This window comes from Rhinoraja longicauda, chromosome 30 (genome assembly GCF_053455715.1).
Source record: "Rhinoraja longicauda isolate Sanriku21f chromosome 30, sRhiLon1.1, whole genome shotgun sequence".
Taxonomy (NCBI): Eukaryota; Metazoa; Chordata; class Chondrichthyes; order Rajiformes; family Arhynchobatidae; genus Rhinoraja; species Rhinoraja longicauda.
The window spans coordinates 1,890,577-1,908,164 of record NC_135982.1 but is presented as its reverse complement, the minus strand read 5'-3'; the positions used below and the strand labels follow the sequence as shown (position 1 = coordinate 1,908,164).

At 43.1% G+C, this 17,588-nt stretch overlaps 1 protein-coding gene across 1 annotated transcript in view; it reads left to right on the top strand.

Moving 5' to 3' along the window:
• prdm16 (PR domain containing 16) overlaps positions 1–17,588 on the top strand; it is a 722,475-nt gene that overhangs the window by 628,629 nt on the left and 76,258 nt on the right. The window contains exons 7-9 of the mRNA XM_078425753.1: positions 4,138–4,291; positions 13,582–13,617; positions 15,400–16,783. Of these exons, the coding sequence (XP_078281879.1) occupies positions 4,138–4,291; positions 13,582–13,617; positions 15,400–16,783 (1,574 nt within the window). The remainder of the gene's footprint in view (positions 1–4,137; positions 4,292–13,581; positions 13,618–15,399; positions 16,784–17,588) is intronic.

The following is a 17,588-nucleotide window of genomic DNA, read 5'->3' as shown; positions in this document are numbered from 1 at the left end:
TCCATACCGGCCTTCCATCTTCCACCCAATATAAACTTGTGCTTTTCCAAACCTTTGTTGACTGTATCAGACTGTATCAGACTGTTTCATTCTCCAATTAGCAGAGCACTTGGTGAATTTGGCAGCACGCCTGATTACCTCTAATCATTCTTATCTCTGTCTTCAAATTCATTGAAAATTCATTCACTATTATTTCTTCCATTTCTACAAGGCTTTGAGATTTAGTTTAGTTTGGACAAACAGCACTGAAACAGGCCCTTTGGCCCACCTAGTCCACGCCAAGCAGCGATCCCTGTTCACTAACACTATTCCACACGCAATCGGGACAAATTACAAATTTCCCGAAGCCAACTAACCTACAAACCTGTACGTCTTTGGAGTGTAAGCAGAAACCGGAGCACCCGGAGAAAACCCACGCAGGTCACGGGGAGAAGGTACAAGCTCCATACAGACAGTACCTGTAGTCAGGATCGAACCCGGGTCTCTGGCGCTGTGAGGCAGAAACTCTACCGCTGTGCCACCATGCATCCCCTGTTTTATTCACACTTCCACGAGCAGCCAGCAGCCCCTCCTCAAATCTACTTCTCTACCTCTCTTTTGTCTGTTGAAACATTTGGTCCGAAGTGGTTGGGCATCTGCAGTGCGACCAAAAAGGGCTGGCGGCTTAGAATATTTAGCAATATAAAATACATTATATAATTGTTACTTGTAAATGTGGTGAGACATAGTCTATATCCTGTGCAGCTTCTGACTGTTGCATGGTGAGAATTTGGGGACTTGAGCTATTGTTTGGACAGCACAGTGGCACAGCGTTAGAGCTGCTGCCTTACTGAGCCAGAGACCCACGTTCAATCCAGACTACTGGAGCCGTCTGTACGAAGCTTGTACCTTCTCCCCATAATTCTGCATGGGTTTTCTCCTGGATCTCCGGTTTCCTCTCACACTCGAAAGACGTACAGGTTTGTAGGCTAATTAGCTTTGGTTAAAAAAAATTGTAAATTGTCCCTAGTGTGTGCAGGATGGCGTACGGGCATCACGGGGTCGGTCACGAGCTCAGTGGGCCGCAGGGCCTGTTTCCGCGCTGTACCTCTAAACTCAACTCCACTTTAGACTGAGCTTGCAATGTATTCCATTGATTAAAGCCGTATGATAACAAAGAGTGATTGCAGTCCAATCACAGAGAGACTGAAACACCATTCGTCCACCAGTAATGGCCGTCACCCTGCGTGGTGACTGGTAATTGAGGATGCCCTGATGCTGAGGGGAATTCCATTTCCAAGTGATCTATGAGGTTATGTGTTGCAGGTCTCCAACAAGTGCAGTTGTCAGCTGCCTTGCAGTCTGCTTAAAAAAAAAGACTAACTGGAAAAATTGCTGTCACACTCAGTCCTGCTGATCCAACAGACATAGACTGATATGCCAGCACCTCCTGAGTAGTAAATGATACCAGCCCTGGATGCGTGGAAACTTGCTGCCCTTTCTCCGAGATAGACAATAGACAATAGGTGCAGGACTAGGCCATTCGGCCCTTCGAGATCAAGGGCCCAAAGTAAAATACTCAATTGGAATTCAAACGATTTATGCAAAACAACTTCATGACCCTGGCAAAACGTTGTACATTAAATGCCAATGCAGATAGAACGTAGAATCTTCCTACACAAGGAACCGCAGAAGCTGGTTTAAACCGAGGATAGACTCACAATTCTGGAGTAACACAGTGGGACAGGTGGCATCTCCGGAGAGAAGGAATGGGTGACGTTTCGGGTCCAGACCCTTCTTCAGACTGAGTCAGGAGAAAGGAAAACAAGAAATATAGACGGTGATGTGGGGAGATATAGAACAAATGAATGAAAGATCTGCAAAAAGTAACGATGATAAAGGAAACAGGCCATTGTTAGCGGTTTGCTGGGTGAGAGCGAGAAGCTGGTGCGACTTGGATGGGGGAGGGATGGAGAGCGAGGGAATGCTGGGGTTACTTGAAGTTAGAGAAATCAATATTGGGTTGTAAGCTGCCCAAGCAAAATATGAAAAAAGCAAATCATCGAATCTTACAATAGACAATAGACAATAGACAATAGGTGCAGGAGGAGGCCATTCGGCCCTTCGACCCTTCCTGTCCATTCAATGTGATCATGGCTGATCATTCTCAATCAGTACCCTGTTCCTGCCTTCTCCCCATACCCCCTATCCTTAAGAGCTCTATCTAACTCTCTCTTGAATGCATTCAGAGAATTGGCCTCCACTGCCTTCTGAGGCAGAGAATTCCACAGATTCACAACTCTCTGACTGAAAATGTTTTTCCTCATCTCAGTTCTAAATGGCCGACCCCTTATTCTTAAACTGTGGCCCCTTGTTCTGGACTCGCCCAACATTGGGAACATGTTTCCTGCCTCTAACGTGTCCAACCCCTTAATAATCTTTTTTTTTTTTTGAATAAATTTTTTATTGGAGATAGGTACATAACCTGTTTACATCTTTACAGTCATACATTTTTAAATTGATAATATTGTCAATTATTATTATATTGTCTCCAATACCTTTTGCCCCTTTTTTTTTTAAAACTAGATAGAACTAAAGAAATAGATGAAGTAAAGAAAGAAAAAAGAGAGAAGAAAAATAAAAACAAAAACAAAAACAGATTATAAAGATAAGGAAAAAGTTAGTTAAAGAAGAGTGGAGAAATTTATTAAAATAACAAAAACTTCATTCGAGATATATTCGTACATTTCAAAGTATAGCATTTCATCCATTCTTTAGTCCGAGTGCTAGTCAGGTTCCTGTGCTGAACCATTCTGACCCTTTAAGTAATCAATAAAAGGAGACCATATTCCAATAAATAATTCCTGTTTATCCAACAGGGAAAATCTGATTCTTTCCACGTTTAAGGTCTCCGTCATTTCTATAATCCACATTTTGATTGTGGGGGCCGTAGGGCCTTTCCAAAATTTTAGAATTAATTTTTTTCCTGTTATTAAACTATAATCCATAAAGTTTCTTTGTGTTGTTCTAAATGTTTGATTTAATTCTAATATTCCGAGTATAATTAATTTTGGATCTGGGTCCAATTGTGTGCTGGTTACTTTAGATATTATGCTAAAAATATTTACCCAGAATTTTTTAATTTTTATACAGTTTGCAAACATATGAAATAATGTAGCTTCTAAATGTTGACATTTATCACATTTAGGTGAGATATGTTGGAAAATTTTATGTAGTTTTGTTTTTGAATAGTGTAACCTATGTATTACTTTAAATTGTATTAGAGAATGTCTGGCGTTTAGTGAACACTGATGTATATGTTGCAAACTTTCTTCCCAAGTATCTTTCGTAATTACTTGGTTTCATTCTTTTTCCCATTTTTGTCTGTATAAGTCCGTGGAGGGAATGTCACTGTCTAATAAGATATTATATATATAAGATATTAATTTTTCTGTATTAGGATGTTTGTTCCAACATTCATCAAGAATTTCTGAATTTCTAATTCGAAAATTTTGGGAGTTCGATTTTACATAATCTCTAAGTTGAAGATATCTGAAATAATCATTTCCACGAAGACCATAAGTCTGTTGCAACTCCTGAAATGTCAGAAAAGTGCCTTCCTTATAAAGTTGTCCCATATTTTTAATTCCATAATCCTTCCATTGTGTAAAACCCCCGTCTACCCATGAAGGCTTAAACAAAGGATTATTCACAATTGGAAGAAAAAGTGATAAATTATCTAATTTTAATGTCTTTTTCCTCATCTCAGTTCTAAATGGCCGACCCCTTATTCTTAAACTGTGGCCCCTTGTTCTGGACTCGCCCAACATTGGGAACATGTTTCCTGCCTCTAACGTGTCCAACCCCTTAATAATCTTATACGTTTCGATAAGATCTCCTCTCATCCTTCTAAATTCCAGTGTATACAAGCCTACCTGTTTAACAAAACAGGTGATGCGGGCCATTGTGTCTGTCAGCGTGATAAAGTGGCTCCAGTTTCTCTCACTCTCCTGTTCTATGCCAGAGTGCTGCGTATTATTGCTATCAATATATTTAGACTTTCATTGTGGAAATTGTGGCTACAATAAGAGGTCTCTGCTGCAGGTGACCAGAACCTGTCACTGTTTCCAATGACTTTCTCTCCTTCCTGTCCATCAGGTGTTCACCGATCCAAGCAACCTGCAGCGACACATCAGGTCTCAGCATGTGGGAGCCCGGGCGCACGCTTGCCCCGACTGTGGAAAAACCTTTGCCACCTCTTCTGGATTAAAGCAGCACAAGCATATACACAGCAGCGTTAAACCATTCACCTGTGAGTTATCATCATCATATTCATAATCTTTATCATACTTTATTAGCCACGGATGTGTTGCAACATACGAGGAATTTGATTTGCCGTACAGTCATACCAATAAAAAGCAACAAGACACACAAAATACATTTTAACATGAACATCCACCACAGTGACTCCTCCACATTCCTCACTGTGATAGAAGGCAAAAAAAAGAGTTCAATCTCTTCCCCTCTTTGTTCTCCTGCGGTCGGGGGTCTCGAGCCTTCCGTTGACGGGGCGATCTTAGCTCCCGTAGCCTGCGGTCGGGCCCTCCGCATCAGGGCGATCAAGCTCCCACATCGGGGGGATCTCAGCTCCCCCACGCCGGGCGATCGGACCCTGGGTTAGGGCTAGTCGAACCTCCTGCGACTTTGGAACCTCCCGACATCAGTCTCTACCCGAGACTGCGAGCTCCTTGATGTTGAAATGCGCAGGCGATCCGCAGGTTGGAGCGTCGATCCCAGGCAAGGGACCGCAGGCTCCGATGGTAAGTCCACGGCCCTGCGGTGGGACTCAAAGTCAGTCTCGAGCAAGGCCGCCAGCTCCACGATGTTAGGCGGCAGAGCGACCGGAGATACGATCCGGAAAACAATCGCATCCCCGGCAAGGTCTGACTTGACGTAATGTGTAATTGCAGGCGTCCTGTGTTTTCTGACATCTAATCCTTCTCCTCGGTCTTATGAGTGACTGAGTTAAAGAGCGTACTGCACTTTTTGGAGGAAGGGTACTTTTATTCTCCATCAACATTCCCATCAGCTCCAGGTTTTTCATGAGGTCCACTGTTTCAGAAACCTCTCCATTACCACTTTGCTCCTCTGTTACCCCTTGAAATTCTTCCCGATTACTGCTTTGGCAGATTTGCAAACCTCCCGTGAAGTATCTGTCTCACAACACCAGCAATTCCACATCTTTTGGCCCCCCAATAATCCTCAACACCTCCCCCCACACACAACCTTTCCCCCCAAAGAGATGTGACTCGTATTGGGGTCCGCATAGAACCTGAAGATGTTGCCGACAGCCCGGGGTGTTTAGGCTGGGGTTGTACCCCTTTGTACCCATAAGGCTGTGAATTACCGCCCACGATAGCAAAATGGCAAAGTGTTGACTTATTGATCAAAGTAGATCTGCTTCCATGGCTAGCTCGCACATAGTCCCCAGGGTGGGAGCCATCTTTGCAGGGGGGGGAAAAAGTAGCATTATGGTCAATTCAAAAATGTATAAATGTGGCTTTAACTTTCTTTTTCATATCGTCATGTTAACTGCCCAAGTATAAAGTCCTTCTTTGAAATCTAGGAGGTTTAGCTGCATTCTTGAAACCAATGTGGTCCCTCAGATCTGTGATCTAGTGCCAGCCACCTATTACACATATCTCATTATTTATAGAGAGTTGACCTTACAGACTCTTTTCGGCTCAGATTTCTGCTCTAGCCATTAAAATTGGAAATTAAATGGATTTTTTGATAATTGGCCTGTTTGCCATCTCGAATCCATTAGTTCTAAGTGATAAGATTCTTTGAAACAGTTTCCATAAGATTTGCCACATGCTTCAGTGGCACTGAGTTGTAACTGGTCATGTCACTGAAAATCTGAGGATTCATTGTAGTGGGGCTGGATAGTGATCGTTCACAGTGATAGGCTGACACGTCAGCCACAGCCTGAACAGTTCATGAAAACATGTTCAAACCTGGGCATTGGTACTTGTGTTAGTCACACCCTCCTGGGTGACTGACCTGTGGGGCACAAAGTAGTTCTCCAGCATTGAACTAAGCAAACACTGGTGTCACTGGCCTGAGTTTGCATCCTCCCAGGTCAAGGAGGGAATAAAAGCAGATGCTGACTGTCTGGACACTGCCAACAGCAGCTCCTCTTTTGACTTTATCAGTTCATAACTTAAAAGGAGCAGAATTAGGACATTCGGCCCTTCAGGTCTACTCTGCCATTCAATTATGGCTGATCTATCTTTGCCTCTCAGCCTCACTCTCCTGCCTTCTCCCCATGAACCCTGTGTTCATGTTTCTGCTGATTCCACCCTCTCATCAGCATTTAATTTCACCCACTGCCACCTGATGTCCCACCTGTTCATTCGCCAAGAGGAGGGATAGTGAAACCCGCTTATTTTTCCATCATGTTCACCTGCCAAGTAATGGGTGTGTGAAGCCTTCCTGCTTGTTCTGCTACTGGGAAGTGATCCAGCCAGTTGCTGTGGTCTATAAACCACCAGCCCCCCTCCATGGCAATGTAACGTGACGTGACATTTTAAAACATGGTTAAGATTTAGATTCCATTTCTATGGGAATCCTTCTCATGTCTAAATGAGCTGGGAACCCATCCTATACAATTCATTCATCACTGCACCATTGGTACGATAGAACTTAGCCAGCCAAGCTTTTGCTCATTTGAGAGGCAAGCATGAGACCAGAAAACACACTGGACACATTGAGGAGCTGAAGTGGATCAGGAGCTGCTGGCTGATGGGAAACTGGATGGGCTGAAATGATGAGAACAGGTCAATAGTCAATACATGGACTATCAATGCCATTGTAAAGCCTGGGTAGCTATCCTAACTGAAAAGATAAGAAGGTTGTATATCTCTAACACAGAGAATTTGGAGACTGTATAAATGAATGTGTCCAAGGCAGAAATAGATTTTGGTCTACAGGGGTCACATGAGTTATCGAGAACAAGTTAATTGCCTCGTTTATGATTTTATTTAAGAGTAGGCCTAATGAGTCATACATCTCCTATTCCTGTTTTTTACGCTCTTATAAGAAAATAAAAGTATAAAGATAGCCATTCAATACCTTACCTCATTCCTACCTTCCCACACCAACCAATGTCCCTTCATTCCCCTCATATCAAAACATCGAGCTCTTTATTCCTTCTCTCTGTTTTCTGTTCATTCAGCTCTGTTTTTTTAAGAGAGACATAGACTATGAAAACACAGATACGCACAAATCATAAACTCTCTTTCAGTATCTGGGTTTCCATACCTTTCGGTGTGGGAGACCTGATAAATATTGCCGTGTTTACAGATCCCCTGCTTATACTGGCAGTATTGATGGCCATTGGCAGTGTCTTTCTTTAAGCTTTTCGGATCCCTCTCCATTTATTGGGGCACAGTCAGTGATATCCCCCGTTTTAATCTTAAACTAAAGTGCCAGCTACTCAAAGGGTCCCCTAATTGCAGCAACCCTGGTTATTTATCATGTGGCAGAATATAGAGAAATGTCTGGTAATGGTTAGAGATGAGATGATCTTAAAGGCCCTTTACAAGCGCCTCAATTTGATCTCCTGCACTCTACCACGTTCATTTTCATGGAAGTGACGGTTTCATTTCATTTTTAATATTTTGGATCATTAGTTCAGAACATAAATATCACAGAATTTATTTCCTCTTGGGTAGGTATTCCATCTTGCTTTCTGTACCTTCAGCTATTTTGTGCCATCCAATTTTGAGGATATCAAAGCTAAAGCAATGAAACATTTGATCACCTGGGGCATTACTGGGCATTACTGGGCATCCCGAAGCTGGGATACCATAACCCATGTTTATTTTGATGATTTGGATGAGAATGTACAAGGCACGATTAGTAAATTTACAGATGACACGAACATGGGTGGCATCGTAGATAGTGAAGATGGTTTTCTAACATTACAGCAGGTTGGGCAGGTCGGCTGAGGACTTGTTAATGGAATTTAATACAGACAAGTGCGAGGTGTTACATTTTGGGAAGTCAATGCAGGGCTGGACCTTCATGATGAATGGCAGGGTTCTGGGGATTGTTGTAGAGCAGAGGGTCCTCGGAGTGCAGGTACATAGTTCCTTGAAAGTTGAATCACAGGTTGATAGGGTAGTCAAAAAGGCTTTTGACACATTGGCCTTCATCAGTCAGAGTATGGAGTATAGATGTTAGGAGGTTATGTTACAGTTGTACGAGACATTGGTGGGGCTACATTTGGAGTACTGTGTTCAGTTTTGCTCATCCTGTTATAAGAAAGATGTCGTTAAGCTGGAAAGGGTGCAATGGAGATTGAGAAAGAAGTTGGCAGTACTCGAGGGCATGAGCTATAGGGAGAAGTTGGACAGGCTAGGACTTTATCTTTTGGAGTGCAGGAGGATGAGTGGTGACCTTATAGGATCACGATAGGAATAGTTAGGGTAAATGCACAGTCTTTTAGCCAATGTAGGGGAATCAAGAACCAGAGGACATAGCTTTAAACCAAGAGGGGAAAAATTCAATAGGAACCTGAGGGGGAACATTTTCACACAAATGGTGGTGATGGGAACGAGCTGCAGGAGGTGGTAGTTGAGGTGGTTACTATCACACCATTACAGAATCAATTAGACAGGTATATGCATAGGACAGGTTTAGAGGAATATGGGCCAAACGCAGGTAGGTGGGACTAGTGTAGATGGGGCATTTTGGTCGGCATGGGTAAACTGGACTGAAGGGCCTATTTCCCTGCTCGATGACTCTATGTAAAAAGTCAAATAGTGCTTACTTTGGCCCAATAACGTTCCTTCATCACCGTTCACACACTCAACCTATCCTCAAAATCCTTCACCAGTGTACTGCAAGTAAGAACCTGACTCTGTGTTCAATGTTTGATGCTATGCAAACTATTTACAAATCACTGCAAACTATAAACCATCTACTAACTTCCTCACTATCATGGCTCTTAAAAGAAAATCCAAATACACTCCAAATAAATTATTTGTTTACTTGTTGTCTCTGTGAAATATATTCACCAAGTGCTTTAATGTGGTTAGTTATATTACTCAACTGATTGGATCGATAGGAATCATGCTGAAAAAATTAAATAGATCACCAAGTGCTGCTGGATGAATGAATGGGACACATTAGCATAATCTACACCTGATGGATGGATGAATGGGATACATTAGCATAATCTACACCTGATGGATGGATGAATGGGACACATTAGCATAATCTACACCTGATAAACTGAATGGTCACTGCTGGTTTCACTTTCTTATGTGCTTGTGTCTGAACTGACTTAAGGACCTCTGGTATATGGGTGGTGCCATTGAGTTGTGCCGCTGTGTAGATCTGTTGTCAATAGTACATGGGATGAGCATGCATCTGTGAGATCTGTACGTGTCCAGATTTTAAAACATCCATTCACCCTCATTTCCGCCTGGAAACCTTTTAAGCTTCAACCGGTAGTTCTCACTATTAGACGGCCAAGAGAGAACACTAAAATATTTGTGATTTTGTTCTTATTCTCAAATGGCTTCTCTTGCTAATTGAATGTCGCAGCCAGAAAATACAAAATGGTAAGAAGGGTTTCATTAAGTACCCATAAATGTAGAACTGTGCAAGCAGCAACATCTGTAGCTTGGGATCATGTTCTTTTCACCTTTCGGTTATTATGACAATATATTACAAGCTAGATTCACGTCTTGCAGTACCTCAAATGGGCAGTCAGGGATCAGCAGTCCATTTTATTTTCTGCGTGATTCAAGTCTGAGCGCACGGAACTCTCTTCAATCCCTTAGCTAGAATGCACCAGGAGATTAACATCTCAAGTTGTGTAAATAACTGTGGGAATTAACTTGCAGAGAAAGTGAGACATTCAAGTACTACTTGGAGATCATCTCAAAGTTCATCCATTGAGTTATATCTATCTTATTGAATTATATCTGCCTCATAAAGCTCTTAACATTTGCATACACCTCCGATCGGTGGAGCTGAACTTGTAGTTCTCACATTGTTGTTGCATCGTTTTCCATTATAAATGAATATGTTCACATTTATAATGTATTTTGTAATGCACTTTCTTGCTGTTGTCCACAACAATTGATAAGTTGAGAGGTCACTCAACTGCCCTGACTACACTGTCTTGTGTGCTGTACCAAACCCATTACCACCATTCTTCATTCCCCAAATGGCTCAAAGTGCCTCCTGAAATGTTTCTTGTTTCCATTATTTTCCCATTCAATAAATAAAATGTCTGTACTAAACGTGAAATAAAACTTCACATTTTCTAATGCCACCATAAAACCTTTTTTTCGAAGACCTAAATTCTCTCAAATCCCTGTTCAAACCTGATATTTCCGTAAAAGGCTGCAAATCTTTCAGCTTTTTGTGCAATCCCACATGTGTACTGTGCCTGATTTACCAGGATGCTTCAATGCTGCTCATCTGGTGTCCTGACCTTACCTTTGTTTAGCTGCAAATGGATATTGTCAGGTTAAAACATTGGATGTGGAAATGGGAGATAATTCAGTTTGGTTGGAACAAAATAGAAACACAGAATATTTTTAAATAGTGAGGAACTAGTAACTGCTGATGAACCAAGTGATCTTAGTGCGCTCATTTAAGAAATGCAGAACTTTAATGTGTAGATATAATTGCCAGGAGGACGAATTGAATGTTAGGTTGTATTGAAAGTCAGTTGAAGTGAAAACTTGGGAAGTTTATCTTCAATTTCTTCCAGTCTCTAGATATAGCATTGTGTGTAGTTTCTGCCTCTGTGCTAGGAGAGGGTCATTTTACCAGGTCCTGTTCGAATTATGTACCTCCTCATAGTTAAAATGCCCAATGTACAATGACAAATTAGCAATGACCACCTTTGAAGGGATATCATTTAAGTATTTACATAATACTTAAGTTTTTTGAAGACATGACCAAAAAGGTTGATGAGGTGCAGAGCTGTAGATGTTGTATACATGGACTTCAGCAAAGCATTCTTCAAGGTTCCACATGGTAGGCTGCTCTGGAAGGTTAGATCTCATGGGACCCAAGGAGAGATAGCTGAATGGATAGAAAATTGACAATGGAAGGAGGCAGAGGGTGATGGTGGAAGGTTGCTTCTCAGACTGATGGCCTGTGATGCGTGGTGTGCCTCAGGGTTCGGTGCTGGACCCGTTACTGTTTGTCATCTACATCAATGATTAGGATGAGAAGATACAGGGCAAGATTAGCAAGTTGAAGATGATACAAAAGTGGGTGGTTTTAGAGAGGTGTATAAAATCATGAGAGAAATAGGTCGGGTAGATGCACAGAGTCCCTTGCCCAGAGTAGGTAAATCGATGAGCAGACGACATAGGTTTAAGGTGAAGGGAAAAAGATTTAATCAGAATCTGAGGGGTAACTTTTTCACACAAAGGGTGGTGGGTGTACAGAACAAGCTACCAGAGGAGGTAATTGAGGCTGGGACCATCACAACATTTAAGAAACAGTTAGACAGGTACATGGATAGGACACTGGCCAAACGCAGGCACGTGGGACTAGGGTAGCTGGGACATGTTAGCTGGTGTGGGCAAGATGGGCCGAAGGGCCTGCTTCCACGCTGTGTCTCTCTAATAAGATTTAGATTGGAATAAACACTGTTATAATTGGATTAGGTTTCAGGAATATTCTACACTAAAGAAAAATGGGGTAAGTAGATTAGAAAATGGAGCAGTTATTTACAAAGTGTTATTCCTAGTTTCAAGGTGAAACTATTAGAATTTCCAGATGCAGATCCAGATTTTCCATTCATTAGTAACATCCAGAATTGGAAAAGCAAGTTTGCACAATTATCCCGTTATATCATGGGCGAAGGGGAAGTAGCAAATAAATTCATGCTGGAAAAATGTAAAAGAATCCATTTGGAGTGACGAGAAACACGAAAAGGGCGTGCACAGTAAATGTGGCACATTGAGAGATTCCTTATGAGAAGCATTACTGGTTCCACCATATCTACTTACTCTGCTGTTTTCAGGGATCCTGTCCATCTTGGAATGTATGTAGACTGATTCCTGAAAGTAGCAGGGTAAATGGATAAGTTTGTTACTAGCAATACTTTTTGTTATTGGCTGAAACATAGCACATAATAACATATAACATATAACATATAACAACTACAGCATGGAAACAGGCCTGTCCGGCCCTACCAGTCCACGCCGACCATTCTCCCTGACCTAGTCTCATCTACCTGCACTCAGACCATAACCCTCCAATCCCCTCCTATCCATATACCTATCCAATTTACTCTTAAATAATAAAATCGAGCCAGCCTCCACCACTTCCACCGGAAGCCCATTCCATACAGCCACAACCCTCTGAGTAAAGAAGTTCCCCCTCATGTTACCCCTAAACCTTTGTCCCTCAATTCTGAAGCTATGTCCCCTTGTTGGAATCTTCCCCACTCTCAAAGGGAAAAGCCTACCCACGTCAACTCTGTCCGTCCCTCTCAAAATTTTAAAAACCTCTATCAAGTCCCCCCTCAACCTTCTACGCTCCAAAGAATAAAGACCCAACCTGTTCAACCTCTCTCTGTAGCCTAAGTGCTGAAACCCAGTCAAGGAATGTCATGGTTCAGATGCACAAGTCATTACTGAGATCACAGCCACGATTTGTGCTTCATTCTGGTCGCCATGTTGTTGGAAAGATGTGATTGCACCGCTCTGAGAGAGTGCAGAGGAGAGTTATGAGGGTGTTGCCAGGCTGGAGAGTTGTAATTTGACGGGAAGGATCGACTGGGCCTGGGGCAGAGGAGGTTGAGGAGAATTAATTCAAGAATATACGTAGCTGAAAGAGATCCAGGCAGGTTGAGGGAAAGCTCCCACTTCACTGAGTTCAGCAACAGCGATATGACTTTAAAAAGGATTTGAAGGAGCAGTACTTCTATCCAGGGGCAGTGAAAGTTCACGTCACCCCCAGATAAGGTGGTTTAGCCATACAATTCCTCCACATTTAAAAATGACCTGGGTGTCATTTAATGTGTTGCAATTGCCAAAGCTGTGGACTAGTACGCAGGTCATAGGGCTGCATCTTCTGTGTCATTACTTTCTGTAATTCTATTCATTTGTTACAAATGGTGCTGCTCTTCAATTTTGCTGTTTAGTTTTAGCAATGGAATGCTGGTTAGATTTCGAGGACCCCATTGAAATCCCAGACATTTTATTTGAGCTTGTCAATACTCCGGTCATTGAGCTAAAGGGCGTGGGCATCTCCATCTTAGGGAAGGAGAGTAAAAGATTGAAAAGTAGAAAGGACAACCCCATCTATGAGCTGGACCGTCACCATGCGGAGAAGCATCCTGCATTCGACCAGTTGGGTGGCCAAGGGCAGTTGTAATCAGTTGGGGTGGGAGTGAGGTGGATGTGTGGGTGGAGGTGGTCATAACATCTCATTGTGCAGCCACAAGTCCGAGCAGTTGATCTCTCACTGTGACACCGCTTAGTGTAAGTTAGTATGAGAGGATTTAGAATTGGTTTGATGATATTGTAATTTTATTTATCTGTATAATATTGACAGATAGGAGGCAGGGACAAGCATGGACACAGAGTGATGGTAAGAAATCTTTTTTTGTATAGCTGTTGAAGCTCAGGAGTGTATTGTCCCCCATAACCAATTGTCACTCAGTGACACACTCATTCTAAGCCTAAAATAGACACAAAATGCTGGAATAACTCAGCGGGTCAGGCAACATCTGTGGAGAAAAGGAACAGGCGGCGTTACTCCAGTCTGAAGAAGGGTCTCGACCCAAAAAGTCACTTACTTCTTTTCTCCTGAGATACTGCCTGACCCACTGAGTTACTCCAGCATTTTGTGTCTATCTTCGGCGTAAACTAGCATCTGCAGTTCCATCTTACTCATTTTAATCCACGTCATTTCTAAAATGAAGGCAGCCATTTTCCATTTGCCCTCGGAAAACAAGAAAGCTAATTTTAATTTGAGGATGTGAGACTGCCCAGCTCTTCCTTGCACATCCTAGTATGCCTCGTTGGAGAAGGATTTCATTTGGCAACTTTTGATATGCGAGTTAATTTGCTTTGGTTGCCCTTCCCTTGTACATTATTTGATGCACTGAAGTCAGGGAAAGACCCGGAGACAGTGAATGATCTTTCCCATGAACTCCATTACAGCCAGTAAATTCATTCAGGCCACACATCTGCACATCAACCAATGCACTAAGGATTAACAGGAAAAATAATATCCCGTAGGATTCACTTGCATTTGGTAACTGAATGTGACATAAAAAATAAATCAACAAAAGTAAAATGACAGGAGGAGCACTGAAGTATAATTGTTTCTTTGGACTTTGTGTTATCTGGGAACTATATTTGCAAATACAGCAAAGGCTCTTTCCACCGACGATAGACACAAAACGCTGGAGTAACTCAGCGGGTCAGGCAGTATCTCTGGAGAAAAGGAATAGGTGATGTTTTGGGTCGAAACCCTTCTTCAGACTGAGAGTCAGGGGAGAGGGAAACGAGAGATATGAAAAGTTACATAGAATAAATGAATGATTGGCAAAAAGGTCAAATCAAAGACAGCAACGATGATCAAGGAAAGGTGGAGCCCACAATGGTGCATTGTTGGCTGTGGGGAAGGTGATAACGAGTGATACAAACAGTGAAACTCAGCAGGACGACAGTGAAACTAATGCGATGACTAGGGTGGGAGAGGGACGGAGAGAGAGGGGATGCAAGGGTTACTTGAAGTTAGAGGAATCAATATTCATACCGCTGGGGTGTAAGCTGCCCAAGCGAAATATGAGGTGCTGTTCCTCCAGTTTGCGTTTGGCCTCACTCTGGCAGTGGAGGAGGCCCAGGACAGCACAAAGGCTTTTCACAGTTGGCCAAGTCTTTTTTTTCCTCTTCTTTGGGAGGATTCAATTGAGTATTTTTGTATCACCGTGACCTTCCGACACATCCCAGGTCTCCTTCGCCCTTTGTGAGGAGCAGCCCAGAAAGCACAGGATGTTTTCCAATTACTTTACAATATTCACATTCCTGTGTGAGTGGGTAAATGAAAATGTATTTAAAAACAAAATTAAAACCAGCAGTTGTGTGTTGGTTTTACAACTCAAACCAACTCACTTGAAGTGATCCGTAGTGGCAAGTGACCTTTCAGTTTATCTCCAATAATGGGTGCTTGTGTAGATGAATTCAAGGACATATATCATTGGGTTTGTGGCTTGACTAAACTCCTATCCATGTATACGGCTTGACTAGGTAGCTGCTAATATTACTGTTGAGACACCTAAGTCCTGTGTGCTTATTTGTCTGTATTATTAGAATTAGATGTGAGAAGATTGATGCTACATCTGTCCTTTGTGTTTAATTGCAGGTGAGGTCTGTCACAAATCCTACACTCAGTTTTCCAACCTTTGTCGACATAAAAGAATGCATGCGGATTGTCGAACACAGATAAAGTGCAAAGACTGTGGTCAGATGTTCAGCACCACCTCCTCGCTGAACAAGCACCGTCGCTTTTGTGAGGGGAAGAACCATTATAATCCCAGTTCAATGTTTCCCCAAGGTCTGCCACTCACACCCAGTGCCATGCTGGACAAATCCAAGCCGACGTCCTCTCTCAACCACGCCTCCCTGGGCTTCAATGATTACTTCCCCTCACGCCAACACCCAACGGGATTGCCCTTCTCGCCAACAGCCACCTTTCCAGCTCTTGCCCCAGGTTTCCCAGGCCTTTTCCCCCACTCACTGTATCCCAGGGCTCCTGTGCTACCAAGCAACGCGTTGTTGAAAGGCTGCTTAAATCATGACATTGATGCAAGTGTCCAGACCCACATGGGAAACGCCTCCATATCACAAGCATCGTCCTTGGGGTCTTCGTTCACTGACAGGGACGCCCCTCTAGAAGGGAAAAACAACGTGCGATCTGACAATTGCTTCTCTGGGAAAAACAAGGTAAAAAACACCGACTTGTCGGAAAGCAGTGACTTTGATGACATCAACACAACGAGTGGGACTGACCTGGAAACCACAACTGGCACTGGCTCTGATTTGGACAGTGATGCGGAGAGCGAAGGAGATAAAAAGAAGGAAAAGGCCAGTCTGTCAGCCAAAGGAACGGACAAAGTTACTTCAGTCTCCCTCAACACGAGCAACGACATTGATCAACAGGCGCAGTATCTCCCATCACAACATTCCTTCTTCCCTCCTCCCGATGAGCAAAGCCTCCCGACCAGCGCCACCAATGACTCCATTAAAGCTATCGCCTCCATCGCGGAGAAGTACTTTGGCACTGGTTTCATGGGGATGCAAGAGAAGAAAATAGGATCACTTCCATACCACTCCATGTTTCCGTTCCAGCTCTTCCCGAACTTCCCACATTCCATATATCCTTTCACGGACCGAAATCTTAATCCCAACATCCTGGTGAAAAATGAGCCAAAGTCGCCCAGAGAGCACCAGAAAAGTGGGAATGCCAGCTCGGAGTCTCCCTTTGATCTTACCACCAAACGGAAAGAGGCAAAGCTGCTTCCTGCGTCTAAGCTTATAGTGTCCACACTCTCTGGAGAGGAACAGCCCCTGGACCTGAGCATCAGTGGTCGTAGCCGGCTCAGTCAGAACGGCCCTGGGGAGCCCAGGAAGAACCACGTGTTTGGTGAACGCAAAATGATGATCAATGATGAGCTGGCCAAGGTGCCACACCAGCAACCCTTCCATTACGCCAAGCCATCGCCCTTTTTCATGGATCCCATCTACAGGTATTCATAGATCCTCTCGTACACCTTCAATCTTCCTTCATAGGAAACCACTGCTTCGGATTGAACTGTTTCCTTTAAGTTAAAAAAGTATCCTGTGAAATGTTTGTGGACATTTTTCTTCAGTTGCACATTATCTCTGAGCCAACCTTAAATTTTCTTCATTCCGTTTCATAGAAACATAGAAACATAGAAAATAGGTGCAGGAGTAGGCCATTCGGCCCTTCGAGCCTGCACTGCCATTCAATATGATCATGGCTGATCATCCAACTCAGTACTGTGAATTGTGAGGAAGATGCAATAAGGCTGCAGGGTGACTTGGACAGGTTGTGTGAGTGGGCGGATACATGGCAGATGCAGTTTAATGTAGATAAGTGTGAGGTTATTCACTTTGGAAGTAAGAATAGAAAGGCAGATTATTATCTGAATGGTGTCAAGTTAGGAGGAGGGGGAGTTCAACGAGATCTGGGTGTCCTAGTGCATCAGTCAATGAAAGGAAGCATGCAGGTACAGCAGGCAGTGAAGAAAGCCAATGGAATGTTGGCCTTCGTAACAAGAGGAGTTGAGTATAGGAGCAAAGAGGTCCTTCTACAGTTGTACCGGGCCCTGGTGAGACCGCACCTGGAGTACTGTGTGCAGTTTTGGTCTCCAAATTTGAGGAAGGATATTCTTGCTATGGAGGGCGTGCAGCGTAGGTTCACTAGGTTAATTCCCGGAATGGCGGGACTGTCGTATGTTGAAAGGCTGGAGCGATTGGGCTTGTATACACTGGAATTTAGAAGGATGAGGGGGGATCTTATTGAAACAT